Source organism: Monodelphis domestica, chromosome 1 (assembly GCF_027887165.1).
Source record: "Monodelphis domestica isolate mMonDom1 chromosome 1, mMonDom1.pri, whole genome shotgun sequence".
In the NCBI taxonomy this organism is placed as follows: Eukaryota; Metazoa; Chordata; class Mammalia; order Didelphimorphia; family Didelphidae; genus Monodelphis; species Monodelphis domestica.
This window is the reverse complement of record NC_077227.1, coordinates 423,631,920-423,653,815: the sequence shown is the minus strand read 5'-3', so window position 1 is coordinate 423,653,815 and position 21,896 is coordinate 423,631,920. Positions and strand designations below refer to the sequence as shown.

The window sequence follows — 21,896 nt, the reverse complement described above, 5'->3', positions numbered from 1 at the left end:
TAAAGAAAAATGGAAGTATTTTTTTATTACTCATGGGGTAAGTTTTCTACTTGATATATTTTCAGTGATCTACTTTTATATAAAGTCACATTCCCCAAATTTAGAGTGTTGACATATGCAAACATATCTTAATGTAACTATTTATTATCTTTATTGTTTACTGACTCTTTTGGAATGAAATAAAATACCTTACTATTGAAAAAAGAAGTATTTAAACTTCTTACTTTTTGTTATATTTTAATATTTGTTTATTACGTTTCTTATAGTATTTGATAGGTAGCATTTCTGGAACTACACTCAATAATAATGGTGAGTGTGGGTAGACTTGCTTTACTCATCTCTCTTTTTAGTGGAAGAGTTTCTACGGTATCTCCATTGCACATAATGCCTGGTTTTGAATGAAAATAAATGCTATTTTTTTACTATGTTAAAGAAAAATAATTCCATTTTTACATTTTTTTCAGTGAGTTCTCTCAGGTTCTAGGTTTAACTAAATAGATACCTATAGGGAGTAGCTCCTTGCTATTAGTTTCAATGGCCTATGTCATTGAACAAAACTTATATGTAAGAATGGGACATCTAGGTGGAGCAATAGATAGGGTGCCTAGGATGGAGGCAGGAAGACCCATGTTCAAATATGGTTGATACCTACTTAAGCTGTATGACCTTGGGCAAGTCACTTAACCCCATTTATTTCACTTTCATCATTTGGAAAATGAGCTAGAAAAGGAAATGGCAACCACTTCAGTATCTTTGCCAAAAAAACAAACCCAAACCCAAATGGAGTCATTAAGAGTTGGACATGACTAAAGTGATGGAACAACATCAACAAAGCATATAAGGATAGCACCATTTCCTCATTTGTGATCTCACTCAGATCCTTTTACTCCTGAAATATAAGATATCTATTGGCACAGATTCTACCAGAATTTTCACTAATTGAGAAATGCATAGATGTCTTACAGAACCCATGGCACTAGGCTAGAACCACCAAGAAAGTGATTGCTATTTTGTGTCTTCTATGCAGTATTAATAAAAAGACTTTCCCCCCAAATCCTTAGTTTTTGATGTCTACTTGAAAAATTACCTTGTTTTAATTTTGTTTATGTGTATATGTTTACATGTTGTCTTCCTTGATGAAATTTAAGCTTCTTGACTCTGACTGGGAGAGCAGTGAGGATCTCTTGGTCTTGAGAAGCCAAAGAGAGAAGTTGGAAAAAAGATTTTCTCCTGAGGGTTACCCATTTTTTTTGCTGGTGACTGGAAATCTTTTCCCCCCAACCCTTCCCAGTTGAAGGGACTTCTGAAGAGAAACCTGAGCAGACTTTACCTCATCTCCTGCTGCCCAGGGGTGAGTCAACCTGATTTTCTCTCAGGGGGCTCAGACTGCCAAGGCCTGAATTCCCCCCTTGAGGAGGTAGGGGAAAGGGTTTAGATAGAGACAGGGACTACATTTTCCCACATTCCTTTTCCTATTCTTTCCTGCCTGTTATTTCCTTTTGTATTACCTGATTGAGTTGACATTAAAAGTTATCTGTTCCCTAAGCTGAGTGTGAGTGAACAGATCAAGGGGAGACCCTTTGTTATGGTGGAGGGGGGGACAAGAGGGACAAGAGTGAATCTGGGAGAGCGGCTTTAGCTAAGGAGGGAAGGCAGAAGGGGGAAAATCTTCAAATCCCCTCTCTTCTCTCTCAATACCAAAAGTCTGAACTTCCCTCAGGGTACAAACTTCTCTCTCTTTTTTTTTTTTATAGTACAGTAGGTACTTAATACATTTTTATTGTTTGATTGACTTAGCCTTGTGAGTTGAAAATAAGAGAAAAAAATTGGGGTCTGGTTTAGAGAAGAATAAAGAGCTTGATATGGATGGGAGGAAATAGGGCCATAGGTGAAATATATTATAGCATAAAATCAAAATCTTTGCCATCTTTGTTTTCCTTAAATTTTACCTTTCTTTTGTTTGTTTTCACCCTAGTTTGTCTCCTGTGACCGCTGAAAGGTAAGAAGAAAGGATTGATTCTCTGTCTTCTCTTCCTAACTCATCTTTTCTCTCTTCAATGCATGATTTATGGTTACCTAAATTATGTTCCTAATATACTTTCCTGATCATGCTACTTTTCTATTCAAAGACATTATTACATAATGAAAGATTTAAATAATTTTGGTACTGTGCTTAAGGTCTTCTGCAACTTGTCAGTAACCTACCTTCTTCATCTACCAAGTGGCCTAAAGAATAGAAAGGTAGGCTTGGAAGGCATGATTTCAAATCCCATATCAGACACAGAACAGCTATGAGTGATCTTGGGAAAGTTACAAAGACTCTCTCAGTCTCAGTTTCCTCCTCTGCAATATGAGCATAATGATGGCACCTACCTCAGAGAGTCTTTGGAAGGATCAAATAAAATACTATATGTAAAATTTTTAGCATATAATAAAGGATTTTATAAATTATTATTATTAGTTTATCTCATACTATTACCCTTTACATGCTCTACATTAGAATCAAAAGGGACTATTCTTGCCTTGCCCTTTCCTGTCTCTGTTTTTTTTTGTGCATATTTGCAGTGATAAGATCATATTATTTTATTTTTTAAAAGACCCTTACCTTCTGTCTTGGTATTGGTTCCAAGGCAGAAGAGTGGTAAGGGCTAGGCAATGGGGATCCAGTGACTTGCCCAGGGTCACATAGCTGGGAAGTGTCTGAGGCCAGATTTGAACCTAGAACCTCCCGTCTCTAGACCTGGCTCTCAATCCACTGAGCTACCCAGCTGCCTCCAGGTCATATTATTTTAGAACTGGTAGCCACCACTTCTGCCTAATGTGTACTGCTTCCTTCAATTTCTTCCTAGTGAAATCCATTTTTTCCTTATAGGTCCAACTCTGATGTCACCTCTTCCATTATATACAATATATTTTACCAGAACATATTGACACTGACACATTAATGCAAGAATTTCCTGGCTTGCTATGGTCCAGACAGTGGGAAAAAAGTCCAGGGAGCTGGAAGAAGTTGGCAATGAGAGGAGCAGAATCATGTCATAGATTTAGGGCTGGAAGGGATCTTAGAGGTTATCTATTCCAGCTCCTTTGTTTTAACTGAGGCTTAGAGATGTTGAACCTTTCTTAATGTTTTAGAGATATATGGCATAAGAGGTGGGGTTTGAACCTAGAATTCCAGAGCCAAAGCTCTTCCCTCTATACTGCTGTACTTCCTGATGACAGTTAAGGAGAAGGGAGATTCTATTTTTTAAATTTTAGGATATGGCAGTCAAAATTTCACAGGGAAGTGAAAATTTGTTGCGGAAAGTTGCCCTTTCTTGCAGCAAGCTTTACCTTACGTTGAACTAAATTGTACTTTTTTGCAAACCTCACCCATTGCTCCCAGGTCTGTTCTTCTTGTATATGACAGTTCTTCAGGTATTTGGAAACAGGTTTCACATATGCTCAGCCTGCAGTCAGGAAGACTCGTCAGTTAATATATGGCTTCAGACACTAACTATGTAACCCTGGGCAAGTCACTTAACTTTGTTTGCCTCAGTTTCCTCATCTTTAAAATGAGCTGGAGAAGGAAATGGCAACCCACTCTAGTATTTTTGCTAAGAAAACTCCAAACAGGGTCATGAAGAGTAAGACATGACCAAAAAATGACTGAAGAACATCATATACTCCACAAGTTGTTTTCCTTATCCAGACAAAACTCTTTCCAGTTCTCTTGAAGGTACAACTTTTAAGTACATTGTATCCTTTAACTAGAAGATCTGTGAACTTTAAAAAAATATTTTGATAACTGTAATAAATTTCCTTGATTTCCTTAAATCCTCTGAATTTTAAAATGTTTTTAAAGATATTATTCTTAAAAGAGGACCATAGGTTTCACCAGACTGCTTGAATGACACAAAAGAGTTTGAAAACCCCTTTTCTAGATAAGCTTCTCACTAGGCAAGTTAGCTGTATACATGGATTCAGGCTAGTGATCATGTTCTTAAGACTTGAGGTATCTTCATTCTATGATGGAAGGAAAGCAGATTTTGTAAAGAGAGAAGAAATGATCTGACCTTGAACCTTGGAATAGATAAATGTAATGGAGTTCTGCTTTGTTTTTCCCATTGTTCACCTTCATTCAGATATTGGGCTGGTCTTGATCCAAACTGTTAAGTTGGAAAAAAAATGTTTTGGGTACCTCTAGCTTCTTTTTATATCATTTTCCTCTAATTCCATCACCTTCCTTATTACCCTGCCTTCTTTGTGTTCTAAGGACTTATGTGTCCGATCCTATCTTCTTCTCTAATTAAAAAAAACCCACCCAACCAAACCAACTTCTATTATGGAAGAGATTGAGGATTATACATCACACTGTTTATCCAAAGCCTGATTCATGATGGTTTTGTATATATCTATTATTTCTCATGGATGTATCACAACACTCATTTGTCTCTTTTGAATGGTTTCTTGCTTACAGAACATTCTCATAGGTACTAAATCAATGAAAACCTTGTTTCCATTTTTTGGGGAATATGAGGCTTCATACTTTCCCTGAGGTTTTAGTCCACTATCAATCAGACCATAAGCACAGTACTAGAAATGTGGTTTAATTTTGTCCTTTCTGCATTCATGGAACCCTCACTTAACCTTAGATTTTATTATCACTGGTAGGGGAAAGAAAGAAATTTGCCCTGGAGAAAAAAAGAGCCTTTTCTGAGATGTCCTCACTCTTAGGTTTGGTTCTGGTTGTTATCTTGCGACTGGATGATCTGGTTGTTCAGAGAGTCCCAGGGGGAGGAATTCACAGATGCCATTGTATTTCTTTTTTGCATCTCATGATGTTGTTATGTTGTGACTGGGTCAGGGAAGGTACGAGAAGTAGATATCTGAAATCATCTCACAAATATGGGCCATATGAAGGCAAGACCTACAGATGCATTTATCGACCTGGATGATCAAGAGTTGAAGACACAGGGAAAATGGTCTCCTAATGTCCCTAAATTTCTGCTAAGAGCTATGGAATGTCACCAAGAGGGAGTCATTCCCTTGCTGAGCAACTTCCTTAGGGCCCTCTTCATGTCCTTATTCCTCAGGCTGTAGATGAATGGGTTCATCATGGGAGTCACCACTGTGTACATCACTGAGGCAATGATTCCTGTCTCTGCTGAGTAGGAGGATGAGGGCTGTAAATATACCAGAATGAGAGTCCCATAGAAGAGAATGACCATTGAAAGATGGGAGCCACATGTGGAGAAAACTTTGTGTTTCCCATCATCAGAAGGTACCCTGAATATAGTGAGGATAATGTGTACATAGGAGAACAAAATGCATGCAAATGGGATGAAACCAGCCAAGCTGGCATCAATGAACATTACTACCTGAAAGATGCTAGTGTCTGAACAAGAAAGTTTGAGAAGGGGTAGGAGGTCACAGAAGAAATGGGGGATCACATAGGATCCACAGAAAGAGAACTGAGCCATGAAAAGAGTGAGGGAGAGGGCAATGAGGTGGGAGCAGAGCCAGGATATGGTCACCAGAAGCACACAGCGTGTAGGGCTCATGACTGTGGTGTAGTGGAGAGGGAGGCAAATGGCCACATAGCGGTCATAAGCCATGGCAGCAAGGAGGAAATCATCTAAAAGAGCAAAGGCCATGAAGAAGTACATTTGAGTGAGGCACCCAGCATAGGAGATGTTTTGGCGGTGGGTCCAGATGTTCAATAGCATCTTGGGGACTGTAGTGGAGGTAAAACAGGTATCAACCAATGAGAGGTTGGCCAGGAAGAAATACATTGGGGAGTGGAGATGGGAATTTGAGGCAATGGCCAGGATGATGAGCAGATTCCCCAATATGGTGACTAGGTACATGGTCAGGAATATCCCAAAGAGAATCAACTGATGATTTGGTTGTTCAGAGAGTCCCAGGAGGAGGAATTCAGAGATGCCAGTTGTATTTCCTTTTTGCATCTCCTGAAAAAGACTGATTGAAAAGATTCTAGCTAAAACAGGGAAACCAATAGATGATATTGGAACCTCTATCTACCATTCTGGTCTCTAGGGTGGTCACTGTGGAAATGGGGCATGGACCACTACAAAGACTTGATGTGATCTAATCTTTGAAATTCCCAGGATATTGCTAATTCTAATAATAACAATATCAATATTTCTACCATATAGAAACTGTATTTTGATGAATAGGAAGTTGACCACAGAGTTAGGATGACCTGGGTTTAGATCCTACCTCTGATAGATACTGATTGTGTGACCTTGGCCAAGTCACTTAATTTCTGTTTCCTGGGCAATTCTCTTAAATTATACATTTTGGAATAGTTGCTGCTCTGTATTAGCAAATAGGTTCTGCACTGTGGGTTCCTTTTACCTATGGGCTCAAAGGTGTGAACCAATGTTTCCATAATGCTTTATGGTTTATAATGTGCTTTCCACATAGCAAAGCTAGGCAAGTATTAACTTTCTCTTTTAATAGATAAAGAAATTGAGGCTCTTAGAAATAGTCATGTTGCCATCATAGAACTCATTTTTGTCCAAGCCAAAACTTAGACCTCAAATCCCCTGATTTTAAATCCCATTCTTATTTTCTATTATTCACTACTGTCTTAATTTTAATCCTGATTTCTGATTTCAGAGGTGTAAATTGCTCTCCAGGGAAGAAACTTCCTCTCTCAATGCACATTGACCTTTATTGGATAGCTAGGTAGAGAAGGGGACAGAGTGCTGGACTTGTTATTAGGAAGACCTGAGTTCAAATTTTGCCTTAGACACAAGCTATATTAACCAGGTAAAGTCATTTAACCTCTCTCAGCCTCAGTTTCCTCATCTATAAAATGAGGATAATAATACCTCTTACCTTTCAAAATTGTTATGTGGATAAAACGAGGTAAAATGTATAAAGTGCTTTGCAAACCTTGAAAAGTTATGTAAATACAAGATACTCTGCAACTTATGGTCATAGAGAGTTACTTGGAACACCAAGAGTTGAAGTGTCTTGTTCACTAATCCAGGATTTGACAAAGGAAGTAACTAAACCCAGATTATCCTGATATTGAAGACTGTCTTCTATTTAGGCTGCCATATGGCCTTCCTGTATTGTCTTTCTGAGTCTCAGTTTCTTCCACCCTACGTGTCACTTATCTCAAGACTATGTAATTTATAATCGAAAGAGCCCCACTTACTTCAATTCTGGAAATGATGTTCACAATTTGTTGGCATGGGTTGTCTTTTGCTTTTTGTGACCCTTCTGTGACTTTGCAGATGTTCTTTGAGCGCTATGACAGAAAAAAGATCATCTTTTAATTGACCAGAGTTACATATTCTAATCTTAACTAGACTGGATGTCCTCCACAAATCCATTCTACACACTCAAATCCATTTCAGCTTGGCATGACCTTTGAGAATCTAAACCATTTTTGGTTTAGACATTTAGGACCAAGGACTACTTCCTTAATCAACAAGGCTTTGGAGAAAGGATTTTAGAGAGATTAATTTATTTGTCTTTTTTTTCAGAATCAGAAATTTATTGTAGCTCATAGTTTTCTGAATATTATTATAAATTATAAATTTATATTATAAATTTATGCATCTTGAAAATGAGACCCAACTCTGATTATAGATGGTACCTGACAGTATAAATGTCTTTTCTATGAATTGGAATCTAAATTCAGCAGCTACAATGGCAGTCTAATGGCAGGAAGGAAGAGATTGATATATTAACAATAACACAGGCAAATGTTAGTCAAAATCAATCCTCCCTCTACCCTTCCCCCCATTTTAAAATCTAAAATTTTACATTTAAATTCCTTTTTAAAAAGTTTAGGTTTCAGGCCATTTGCCAACAGGTGTTGTTTCCTTTGCATCTAGAGTTGAGTAGTTATTTAGTAATTCCCTTTAATTCATTAATCAATTTATTTGTTCATTCATTCAAAGAGACACCCCCCTCCTCCTGCTGAGAGATCAGAAGTGTGAGGAAAGGAAGGAATTCTACCTGTTACTGGAATGCAGCTATTTCTTGATTAAGGGTTGGTAAAGAGGGAACTTGAGATGAGATGAGCAAGTGAGACGGGGGCTTTTTGGTGAATACCATCCTGCACCTTATCCTTTTGCCATCATTGGATGGGCAGCGTTGCATCTGATAATATCTATATTGAATTTTTATGTGATAGATGATATTGTATATATTGTGTTGGGCCTGGAGACAGGAAGACCGGAGTTCAAATTTGACCTTTCCCACTTATTGGTTGTGTGTCTCCAGGCAAGAGTCACCTAACCTCTGTGTACTTCAGTTTCCTTAACTATAAAATGGGAATAACATTGATAACACCTACCTTCAGGAGTTATTGTGAATATCTAGTGAGGTAGTATGCACATAGTCAGTTTTAAATAAATGCTTATTTCCTTATATTCCATCTGGACCTGCAGGATTATGGGCAGCTCCTCACCAATAACCATAGAAGCTAAAGTGGGGTTGATTTTAAGAGAAAGAAAAGGAGAGATGGAGGCTTGTGAATGCTTTTGGGTCTCACTCCTCCCCATCAATTGGTTCTTACCTAGCAGGAACCATCACTGGAGACACAGTTTCTGCTGTCTCTTCATCTCTTCCATGAATAATGAGAAATTCATAGCAGGGAGTTGATTGAAGACTAGAGACCAATTCAAATAGCAGAAGAGACCAAGCAATGGGCAGGTCTAAGGAAACTGGGGAGCAGGCACTTGGATCCCACCTTGGACTTTTCATATTTTGTTGATTCAGTTGCTTAGGAAGCCACTGAGACACATTCCCTAGTTTCCTCATTAGAGACCCAAACCAAACAAAAATAGTAATTATCTGACCTATCTACTTCTTCCAGGCTCAGGGACCTCCCAAGTCCTTGAGGCACATGGAACTCCTTCCCCTCAGAGTGACCAGCCCTGGAAACAGGGAAAGGTGCTGCTGCCAAGCTCTTTGCTTGTCCCTGTCTTTTTCAGCCCTGAGCCTAAAGTTGCCTAGAAACAAATGAGAGTTGCAGTAATGGAAGGGTTTTCCCAGAGCTGAGTGGAATTTAGAAGAAAAAAAGGAAAAGTTGGGTTTGATTTAAAACTTCTTAACTTCTTAATAATTAAATGTAGTAAAAAAAAGAATTTGGGGAATATAGGTGTTATAAAAACAAAAGAAATCAATGGAAATGTATTTTAAAAATAAAAAGGGAGGCTATAGGCAAGCAGAAATTCTCCTCATCCACTCAGACTAATTTCTTCTTTATATAAAAAAATTTAAAAAGTAACTTCAGGAAGCAAGGTCCTAAATCTTAGATATTTCTTGCTAGAAAATTTCCATAATACAAGTGGTTGCCGAGACATAAATGAACCAGCTGAATATCAGTTCTGATTTCTTATTCTTGTAGTACTTAAAGCAATTTAAAAATTTGTGGTTATTGAAAAGAAATGTCCAACAACTGAAGCTATAGACAAAAGTGGAGTTAGCTTCCTTGGGATGTCATTGGTTATTGTTGGGGTTCCTTTGGGGTATAAGCTGAATAGCCTTTGAGGTTATTTCCAATTTTATAATTCTGTGTTTCTTCTGATTTTAGTAGAGGTGAGAGGAATAATAATTATATAGTATATTATATAGTATTTAACAGCTGACAAAGCATTTCCTGACAATATTCTATGGTGGGAGGTAGATGCAAATAAGAATATTCCTATATTACAGATGGTTAAGGTTTGTTAGGTGAGATTAGAGATGACTTGCTGAATCAGTTAATCAACAAGCATTTATTCAGTGAAATGGTACATCCTAGGTTCAAATCTCAGATCGAATATTTACTAGTTATGTGACCTTGAACAAGTCACAATTTCTCTGCATCTTATTTCCTCTTCTGCAAATTGGGAATAGTCATACATAACATACTAATTCTATTATAGAAACTAATGTGCAATTAATTTCAATAATATAATTAATATATAAATATGTTATTTTAACAATAATACTCTATGGGAAATTTAAGTTTATGATGGAGGAAATCTTGGGTTTCAGAGGAAGGGCAGCCTGGAGATTGTTCTCATTACAGTCATGATTGGGTTTACTGGGGGATGAAAGTTGGGAGGTGAAATTCTAAGGTGATAATACATCTAGAGTAATCAGTTAACCAATCCATATGTTTTAATTGAATACTTATACAACCACTGAGCCTTTACACTAGGTGCTATACAAACTCACAACTGCTGACATTTATATCATATTCTACAGTTTCCAAATTACTTGAAACCTTTTTTTCCTTTGATAATTAACGATAACCCAGTGAGGCATGTCATGGAAATATAGGGTCAGGGACTGGATGTGTGATTTCATTAGTCTAAAGAACTTTCAGAGGCAGCTATGGCTATGTGGTTAAGAGCACTGGGCTTGACCTCTGGAAGTCTTGAATTCAAATCCAGATTCAGATACTTCATTGTTCTGTGACTTTGGGCAAGTCACTTAACCTCTTTGTGCCCAGGAGGCAGTTAGGTGGCTTAGTGAATAGAGTGCTGGGTCTGGATTCAGGAAGACCTGAGTTCAAATCTAGTTTCAGACACTTCCTGGATATGACCCTGGGTGAGTCACTTAACCTCTGATTACCTGACAAAAGGGTCTCTTGGATCCACCTGAAAAGGAAATAGCAATCCATTCAAGTATCCTTGCAAAGAAAATCTCATAGATAAAATTATGGTCCTAGGGCTTATAGAGAGTCAGACACCACTGGATGATAACAAAAAATCCCTGTCAATTAAGGGAGTTCCTTCTGTGAATTCAAGTTAGCACCTTCTCTGCCACTTCCAGTTCGAGAAAATTACTTTAGGTCCTGAGAAGCAATTTGCTGGGTCACACTGCTAGTATATGTGTGATGGCAGGATTTGAACCCAGATCTTTCTGGCTTCAAGACCAATTTTCTACTCAGCAAATCATTTTAGATACAAGAAACACTGGTGTACGGAGAAGAGAAATGGCTTGCTACAAATTATACAAGGAAGACTTGTATAATTTGTATAATATAAATATATATAATAAAAAATATAAATATATATTATATATATTTATAAATATATATTATGTATAATATGTGACAAGGAAATCACTTTAAAAGACTGATATATATTAATTTAAGGTCGCCAAGGAATTTAGCTATGTTTAGCTAATTTAGGAGAAGGACCCTACCTACCTAATGTTGGAAATGGGGAAATTTCCAAAATTCATAAGTCTAAGAAATTTTAAGGTTTACAATATAAATATAATAAAAATTTGTATAATATAAAGACTTGTATAAGCCTTGGTTTCTTGATTCCCAGTTTATTTTTTATTAGACCATACAATGATGTCCACTTGTTTAAGTTTCCCCTTCATGTCTCTGGCCCTAGCACAATACCTGGCTCATTGTGTGCTTAGAAAATAGTGTTGAACAAAAAATTAGTCCCTGAGAGGAGAGGGGCTGATTTGGAGATGAAAAAGGGCAGGAGGTGGTGCTAAGGGAGGCATCAAGATCCAGGTCTGTCTTGTACAAAGGAAGTTTTGAACTTGTTTTGTAGTAGGAAAGAATTTCTAGGCTTCTGCCTGCATAACTCTTTATGGTTCTTCCTGCCTCCTTGCTTTCAATCAAGTTGTTTTGTCATCCCAGAATACCTTCCTCACTCCTTATCTTACTCATCCACCGTAAGTCTTACCATGTCCATGAAGCCTCTTCTGTCCACCTCATTTTTTCCCCGTGACTTCCTTTAGGCCTCACTGTTCAGATCACTCATAGAATTTAGAACTACAAATGACCCTAGTTTAATATAACTACCTCATTTTTCAGGATGAGGAAACTGAAACTCAGAGAGCTGAAATGACTCAAGCTAACATAGGGATAACAGAAATGGATCTGGGATTTGAATCCAGATTTTTTGACTTTGGAGTCATGTTTTTTCCATTTTATCCTGCTGCTCCACTCATTGGTCATAGCTATAATTGACTAGTATTGTCATCTATCTTTGATACATACATTTTCCCTCCCCAACTAGACCATAAACAATTTGGTAACAAAGGCCTCCTTGATGTGCTTTGTATAAGATGCTCCATCTTCTGACTTTGGGCATTTTCATCTACTGTCCCACAGAGCTGGAATTCTCTCCCTCCTCATCTCCACTTCTGCTTTTCTGAATTCCTTCAAGTTCCTGCTAAAAGCCCTCCTTGTACAAGAAGCCCTTACCAATGCCTCTTAATGCTGATACCTTCCCTTTTTTGTTATCTCCAATGTATCTTATAATATGTTGTCTCCTCCCATTAATAAGCTCCTCTAGAGTAGAGACTCTCTTTCACCTTTCTTTGTACTCCCAGCACTTAGCAGAATACCTGGCAGATAAGGAATCAAATACTTGATGATTGACCATCTAACTCTTGAGATGGGTGTCTATGCCTTATCTCTTTCTATCCCCAGGATTAAATACAGAGTTAATAGGGACTCAATAAATATTGGTGATGACCACCAAATAACAACAGGATCCTTAGGGACCTTATAGCTCAACCATCTTGATTTACAGGTTGTGAAACAGAAGTGCAGAGGAGTTAAACAAGTCTAGGTTCACACAGGTAGCAAATTTCAGATCCAGTACTAGAATCTTGGTCTTCAAACTCATTTAGCTCCCTTTTTACTGCATTATTATTATTTTTTTACCACGAACACAGATACTTACCCCCCTCCCCCCCAACTCATTTTAAGGAGGTCATTCTGCTGGGTGAGAAGAATGGCTTAGGCTATTCTGCTCTTCTCATTACTTTCCTCAAGGCACCCTGCATGTCCTTATTTCTAAGGCTATAGATGAAAGGTTTCAGCACGGGAGTCACCACAGTGTACATGATTGTTACTACTCGGTCCTTGGTGACCGAGTAGGTAGATGAGGGGTGAATGTATACTGAAATGATAGTTCCATAAAACAGCACCACAACAGCGATGTGGGAGCTACAATTGGCAAATGCTTTATACCTCCCTCTCCCCAAGGGAACCCTTAGCACAATATGTGTGATCTGGACATAGGATATAACTATGAATAAGAATGGGCTCATGATCACCAAGGACCCTTCAGTGAAAGCTGTGACCTCATTGATGGAGGTGTCAGAGCAGGAGAGTGTCAGCAGGGACTGGATATCACAGAAGAAAAAAGATAATGCTAGGTCCACAGAAGGACAGGTGGGCCATGAGGAGGGTATGGATCAGTGAGTGAAGGTGGGATATCATCCATGACATGGCTATGAATAGGATACAACGCCTGGAGCTCAAAAATTTTGGGGAGGTTCCAAATTCTGTCCCTTCCTCCCAACCCTCCTTCCTTTTGACAAGCAGTTTAATTATATATATATATATATATATATATATATATATATATATATATATATATATATATATATATATATATATATATATATATAAAAGGGCAGCTCTCCAGCCACTGACCCTTACCTGACACCCAGCTCTCACTTGTGGCTCCTAGTAGCTGCTAGCATGCGGCAGCGGCCACACCCCGGGCAACGGCTTCGACAGGCGGGCTAAACCTTGTGAGGGTAGCCATCGGGTCGTCGACCCCTGGTGAACCAGGGCTTTGCTCACCCAGCATGTGAAGACTGCTTCGGCGGAACAGGCGGAAGAAACCAAAAAGAAGGTTCAACGGCTGAGATGGCGACGCAGCAAAGCACTGTGGAGTGCTTAGGGTGTGATGGAGTACAAAAGACAACACGACCATCCAATGCAGCTGAGGAAGTCTCCAGGTGTAACGACTTTTCGTGCCAATGGACCCAGGCTTCCAGTGGGACTGTCTCTGTGCATCGACTTTTCCACTTAAATCTTCACGCACAGGTGTCTTTGTGCACAAAAACGCACAAAGACAATCGTCATCCTCGGTTCGAGAGACAACCAACAACAACAACATATATATATATATATATGTATATATACATATATATAATACATGTACAGTTATGGAAAACCTTTCCACATTAGCCATGTTGCAAAAGAAAACTGTGACAAGGAAATCACTTTAAAGACTGATATATATTAATTTAAGGTCGCCAAGGAATTCAGCTATGTAATTCCTAAATGAAAACTCAAGTCAGCAGTCAATCTTTTATGGAATTTAATTACAACAGGAGGAAGAAAGGAATTAGAGAGAGAGAGAGAGAAAAGGGAGAGAAGGGAATAGGGCTTAAATACCCCTTCTGTTTAGGCTGGGCCAAAAGGCCCAAGCCCTTAGATAGCTGGGGCAAAGAAAAGAGATCAGTCCCTATTACTCACTTGACCAAAATGGAGAAACAGTCTCAGAGGCCCCCACCTTCAGCTTCCTTCAGAGCAAGCTTCTCAGAGCACACTCCAACCACTCAGACAAACTCCTCAACCACCCCCCCCCCCCGAGTCTTCAGACCCTTCTCTCTTTAAGGAAACCATCCAAGTTCCCTCCCCTCAGTTCTCACATCTACCAATCACGGTCCATCAATTTCCCTGTGCCAATGGAGGCTCTAGCTTAACCCAGGACCGCCCAGAGGTCTCTGGCTTTGCACATGTCTGTTGAAGGTCATATTTTCAAATAATTAAATCTTTGATCCTTTGCTACAGCCCTTCCTAAATCCTATTAACCTGAGTAGGGTAGATATTGGAATAATTAAATTTTGATCTATGCTGCAGCCCTTCCTCAATCCTGTTAGGACTGAGTAGGGTGGAGATTGATTCCAAGTATCTCCATTGTATCAATTCTAAAATCAATCATGACTCAAAGAAATTCCTGTTCTATGCTTAAGCATAGGTCAAAGTCCTTTCCATTGTTCAGCAAAAGGTTTCTGTCCTAAAGTAATCTTAAGAAGGGAGGAGGAGGAACCTCCCATGCCAATGGGGTTCACATTCCAATAGCAAAGACCCACTATCAATAGGAAATTTTCCAAGTATGAAATTTCCCAATGGTGAAATTTCCAACATTTATAAGTCTAAGAAATTTTGAGGTTTACAAAACACAGACCAAAAAAAGAAAAATAAGGTAAAAAAAATGCTTCAATGTGCATTCAGACTCCATTAGATTTTTAATCTGGAGGTAGATAGCACTTTTTATTATAAGGCTCAAAATTATTTGAATCATTGTATTGCTAAGAATAGCTAAATCATTCATAGGTGATCATTATACAATATTCCTGTCTGTGTACTTGTTATACTCATTTCACTTTGAATTAGTTCATCTTTTCTAAGTTTTTCTTTTTTTAAATTTAAATTTATTTATTTATTGTATTAAAATACCCAGGTAACTATAGTTCCTGGTTTTATTTTGGCAGATATACTTCTAGGCATTTAATTCTATCAATGATTATTTTAAATGGATTATCTCTTACTATTTCTTGCAGGACTTTGTTGGTGATGTAGAGAAAATCTAATGATTTATGCAGCTTTATTTTATATGGTGCTATTTGGCTAAAACTATTGATATTTTCAACTAATTTTTGGTTGAATCTCTAGAATTTTATATATATATATATATATATATATATATATATATATATCATCAGGTACTATGTGCTGCTGAGAAAAAAGGTATATTCCTTTCTTATCCCATCCAGTTTTCTCCAAATATCTCTTTTATCTATTTATCTATCATATCTATTTTAGCTAAGATTTTGTTTGTCTTTTTGACTTCTTCCTTCCTTCGTTCCTTCGTTCCTTCGTTCCTTCGTTCCTTCCTTTCTTCCTTCCTTTCTTCCTTTCTTCCTTTTTTCCTTTCTTCCTTTTTTCCTTCCTTCCTTCCTTCCTTCCTTCCTTCCTTCCTTCCTTCCTTCCTTCCTTCCTTCCTTCCTTCCTTCCTTCCTTCCTTCCTTCCTTCCTTCCTTCCTTCCTTCCTTCCTTCCTTCCTTCCTTCCTTCCTTCCTTCCTTCCTTCCTTCCTTTCTTCTTTTCTTCCTTCCTTCCTTCTTTCCTTCCTTCCTTCCTTCCTTCCTTCCTTCCTTCCTTCCTTCCTTCCTTCCTTCCTTCCTTCCTTCCTTCCTTCCTTCCTTCCTTCCTTCCTTCCTTCCTTCCTTCCTTCCTTCGTTCCTTTGTTCCTTCCTTCGTTCCTTTGTTCGTTCCTTTGTTCCTTTGTTCGTTCCTTCGTTCGTTCCTTCATTCGTTCCTTCGTTCGTTCGTTCGTTCCTTCCTTCCTTCTGATTTGTAAAGAATCTTTTCCTCAGTGAAGTTTTGGACCTCATTTCTTAAAGGGTCAATTTGATCTTTTGAGAAAAATTTCTCTTCAATGCATTTTCATATATCTTCTTCCATTTGTTCAATTCTGATTTTTAAGAAATTCTCTTCTTTGAGTTTTTCATGCCTCTTTTACGAATTGACTTATTCTGTTTTTTTAAGGCAGCATTTTGGTATCTTTAGTATTTTGGTGCCTCCTTAACCAAATTGGTGACTATATTTTCATGATTTTCCTATATCATGCTCATTTATTTTCCCATTTTTCTTCTATCTCTCTTATTTGATTTTTATTTGATTTTTTAAAATAAACCCTTACCTTCCATCTTGGAGTCAATACTATATATTGGCTCCAAGGCAGAAGAGTGGTAAGGGCTAGGCAATGGGGGTTAAGTGACTTGCCCAGGGTCACACAGCTGGGAAGTAGCTGAGGTCAGATTTGAACCTAGGACTTCCCGTCTCTAGACCTGGCTCTCAACACACTGAGCTACCCAGTTGCCCCCTTATTTGATTTTTTAAAATCATTTTTTAGCTCCTCCATTGATTATTTTTGACCTTGAGAGTAATTCATATTTTTCTTGGAGGCTTTGGATGCAGTCTTATTGACTGTGTTGTTTCCTTCTGAATTTGAGTCTACCCTATGTAGGATTTAAATCAAAGTCCAATACTACAAGTATTTTGTTTTATAAAGTTTATTAATAATCAATTGAAGTAAAGGAATAAAAAGGAAATAGAAGTATAAAAACATACTTATCTAATCAAAATAAGACCACATGAATATTTTCTCACCTCTCCCAAAAAGCCTGCTTCAGCCAGTCTTCAGTCACAGGAAGAGAGAGCCAGAGGCAGTGCTACACAAAACTTATATCCTTCCTACATCACATGAGAAGGAACATGGGATGCTGGGAACTGTAGTTCTAGAGTTCTAGAGTTCATATTGTAATTACAAAATCTCTCTTATGATTCCCATGGGAAAATGTAGAAATCTCCCAGATTTACTTGCCTAGTTTCCCCATGGAATCAGTACACATAACCAACTTATATCTCCAAAGATCTTCAACTAGATGTACATACAATATTGAACTTTCTATGGGGAAATTACAATAATTTAGGGATAAGAGGGAAAGAAAAGAGAAAGAAAACAAAACCAATGATTGCTAGGTGCATTGACAAAAATCCAAATAAGGGGGTAGTTCCCTCTGGCATAAGAGTTTGAATTCAAAATAAATGCATTCAACTCCTCACAGTTCAATTTCACTACATCCCAAAGTTCATTCTGGATCTTTTGGTGTAGTGTGAGGTTTCTGCAGGCATCTCCATGGCGCCTTTTCCAAACAGTTCACTTTCTTGTTTAGGGGAAATGGCAAGTTTCTTATCCCAAAATTATTCTCAAACAAGAAAAATTCTTATCAATCTAGAATTTTATGACAGTTATACACCTGTCAGCAAAATATTTTCTATATTGAGTTGGTCTTTTTGTTGTTTGTTATTTTTCCCTCCTTTTTCTTTTCTTTTAATTTTAAAAACTGTTAAAATCAAGATATGTAACTGTGGTAAAGGGAGCACTGTTCCAAATTTCAGGTTCTTTCTGTAGTTGCCTTCATATTTGGCACTGGGAATCTATCTGCTTTCAGTTCTTCCAAGGTGGTATGATGTAAAGAGAGGTTTATTTAATATTCTCTTGGTCTGTGCTCTAGTCTTTAAGTTACTCTAAACAGTTTTTTACCTCTGGGAACTGTGACTGTGGCCCTCTACTTTCTTGTGGCTGCCAGTGCTAGTATATGCTGGTGCTTCTCCTCACCATGAGACTATGCCCCAGGACTATGACTTGATTCTGTATATGGGCAATGAGACAAAAGTCTTGCACCCAGAACCATTAGAGGGATTCCTATAATATTCTTCTAAGCAGTTGTCCAACTACCCTTGCCATATGTGGCTGAGAGTTTGAGAAGCCTTGGCTGCTATTTCAACTGCACCCAAGGCCAGTTGCCTCTTTGGGTCCTGCCTTGGTGTGATGCGTTACACCCCCACCCTGGCATATGAAATCCATCATGATGATCTTCTAGGTTGTTTGGGGCTGAACAATTAGTTCACCTTGTCTTTTTGTAGGTTGTACTGCTCCAGAATTTGTTTTGAGGAATTATATCATTGTTTTTTTGGACAGTAATTTGGTAGAAATCAGATGGGTCCCTATACTTTCTCTATCATTGTGGCTCTGCCCTCATTTGGTGTTTAAAGTCTTTTTGAAGGTCTTCCAAGGATTTCTTTTGGTCTTTTATCCATTTTAAGTTTTTCTTGGAAAATTTGGAAGTGGATGCTTTAATTTCATTGTTTTCTCAATTTGAAAATTGATCTTTATTTCTGAAGTGACTATCTAAAGTTGATTACTTTTCCTTTTGCTTATTCATTTTAAAAAAATTTTTTGTGTCCTATTTCTTTACCATAAATCTTATGCTAGTGTCAATTTCTTTCATCTGTATATGCAGACACAATGTCTCAAGGTTAAGTTTTTTGTTACTTTTTTTTCTTTTTTGCTGAGGTCTCTGGGGGTCATTGACTTCTTTTTTTAGTTTTTGAATATTTTATTTAATTAGATGATTTAGAATATTTTTCTATGGTTACAAGACTCATGTTCTTTCCCTCCTCTCCCTCCACTCACCTCCCATATCTGATGTACAATTCCACTGGGTTTAACATATGTCATTGATCAAGACCTATTTCAATATTATTAATATTTGCACTAAGGTGATCATTTAGAGTCTACATCCCCAGTCATATCCCCTGCAACCCATGAGATTAAGCAGCTGTTTTTCTTCTGTGTTTCTTTTCCCACAGTTCTTCCTCTAGATGTTGATAGCATTCTTTCTCATAAGTCCCTTCAAATAGTTCTGGATCATTTCATTGCTACTAGTAGAGAAGTCCATTACATTCGATTGTACCACAGTGTATCAGTCTCTGTGTACATTGTTCTCCTGGTTCTCCTCTTTTCGCTCTGCATCAATTCCTGGAGGTCATTCCAATTCCAATGGAATTCCTCCACTTTATTATTCCTTTGAGCACAATAGAATTCCATCAACAACATATATCACAATTTGTTCAGCCATTCCCCAATTGTAGGGCATCCCCTCATTTTCCAATTTTTTGCCACCACAAAGAGTGCAGCTATGAATATTTTTGTACATGTCTTTTTTCCTTATTATCTCTTTGGGGTACAAACCCAGCAGTGCTATGGCTGGATCAAAGGGCAGACAGCCTTTTAGCGCCCTTTGGGCATAGATCCAAATTGCCCTCCAGAATGGTTGGATCAATTCACAACTCCATCAGCAATGCATTAATGTCCCAATTTTGCCACATCCCCTACAACATTTATTACTTTCCTTTTCTGTCATGTTAGCCATTCTGTTAGGTGTGAGGTGATACCTCAGAGTTGTTTTGATTTGTATTTCTCTGATTATAAGACATTTAGAACATTTTATCATATGCTTATTAATAATTTTAATTTCTTAATCTGAAAATTGCCTATCCATATTCCTTGCCCATTTATCAATTGGGAAATGGCTTGATTTTTTGTACAATTGATTTAGCTCCTTATAAATTTGAGTGATTAGATCTTTGTCAGAAGTTTTTGTTATAAAGATTATTTCCCAAATTGTTGCTTCCCTTATCATTTTGATTGCATTGGTTTTGTTTCTACAAAACCTTTTTAATTTAATGTAATCAAAATTATTTATTTTGCATTTTGTAATTTTTTCTAACTCTTGCTTGGTTTAAAAATCTTTCTGTTCCCAAAGATCTGACAGGTATACTATTCTTTCTTCACCTAATTTACTTATAGTTTCCTTCTTTATCTCCAAGTCATTCACTCATTCTGAGTTTATCTTGGTATAGGGTGCAAGATGTTGTTCAAAACCCAATCTCTCCTATACTGTTTTCTAATTTTCCTAACAGTTTTTTTAAATCAAATAGTGGATTTTTGTTCTAAAAACTGGGATCTTTAGGTTCATCATAGACTGCCTTGCTGAGGTCATTTACCCCAAGTCTATTCCACTGATCCTCCCTTCTGTCTCTTAGCCAGTACCATATTGTTTTGATGACCACTCCTTTATAGTACAGTTTGAGATCTGGTACTGCCAGGCCACCTTCCTTCATATTTTTTTCATTATTTTCCTTGATATTCTTTATCTTTTTTTTTTATGATTTTGATGATCTTTTGTTCTTCCAAATAAATTTTGTCATTGTTTTTTCTAATTCATTGAAAAAGTTTTTGGTAGTTTGATGGGTGTGGCACCAAATAAGTAAATTAGTTTGGGTAAGATTATCATTTTTATTATGTTAGCTTGTCCCACCCATGAGCAATCAATGTTTTTCCAATTGTTTAGATCTAGTTTTAATTGTGTGGAAAGCATTTTGTAGTTGTGTTCATATAGTTCCTGTGTTTGTCTCGGCAGAGAGATGCCTAAGTAATTTATTTTGTCTAGGGTGATTTTCAATGGAATTTCTCTTTCTAATTCTTGCTGCTGAAATGAATTGGAAGTATGTAGAAATGCTGCTGATTTGTGTGGGTTTATTTTATATCCTACAACTTTGCTAAAGTTGTTGATTATTTCCACTAGATTTTTAGTTGATTCTCTAGGATTCTTTAAGTAGATCATCATATCATCTGCAAAGAGTGATAGCTTGGTCCCCTCATTACCTACTTTAATACCTTCAATTTCTTTTTCTTCTCTAATTGCTACTGCTAGTGTTTCTACCACAATGTTAAATAATAGAGATAATAATGGGCATCCTTGTTTCACTCCTGATCTTATTGGGAAGGCTTCTAATTTATCCCAATTGCAGATGATACTTGCTGATGGTTTTAGATATATATTGTTTATTATTTTTAGAAAAGGCTCATCGATTCCTATACTTTCTAGTGTTTTCAATAGGAATAAATGTTGTATTTTGTCAAAGGCTTTTCCTGCATCTATTGAGTTAGTCATGTGATTTTTGTTGGTTTGCTTGTTGATATGGTTAATTCTGTGAATGGTTTTCCTAATATTGAACCATCCTTGCATTCCTGGTATAAGTCCCACCTAATCATAATGAATAACTCTCGTGATCACTTGTTGGATTCCTTTTGCTAGTATTCTGTTTAAGATTTTTGCATCTATGTTCATTAAGGAAATTATAGTTTTCTTTCTCTGTTTTTGATCTACCTGGCTTTGGAATCAGTACCATATTTGTGTAATAAAAGAAATTTGGTAGAACTCCTTCTTTGCTTATTATGTCAAGTAGTTTGTTCAGTATTGGGATTAGTTGTTTTTTGAATGTATGATAGAATTCACTTTGTGAATCCATCAGGCCCTGGATATTTTTTGTTAGGGAGTTCTTTGATGTCTTGTTCAATTTATTTTTCTGATATGGGGTTATTTAAGTTATTAAGTTATTTTAAAAATCTTTGCTTTCACTTGGAATGGGACTCAGATGACATGGGGAAGATTACCAATGGGATTCTGTGATAGTCCAACCGCATTTTGCCAAATCTTGCAACAAGATTTACAGAACATCTGATTCAAGGAAAACAAAATTGTGCACTATGAGGATGACATTCTTCTTGCATCCCCATCTTTTAAAGTTTGTTACCAGGACAGTAAAAAACTCCTCCTAGAGCTATATAAGAAAGGTCACAAAGTTTCCAAATCAAAACTACAATGGGTCATGCCTAAAGTGGA

At 37.3% G+C, this 21,896-nt stretch overlaps 1 protein-coding gene across 1 annotated transcript; it reads right to left on the bottom strand.

Annotated features, from left to right (window-relative positions):
- Positions 1-5,006: 5,006 nt before the first annotated feature.
- Positions 5,007-5,948, bottom strand: LOC100017520 (olfactory receptor 1G1). The gene has a single exon (XM_001371018.2). It carries the CDS (start codon positions 5,946-5,948, stop codon positions 5,007-5,009), a length of 942 nt encoding a protein of 313 aa, XP_001371055.2.
- Between the last annotated feature and the right edge of the window lie 15,948 nt (positions 5,949-21,896).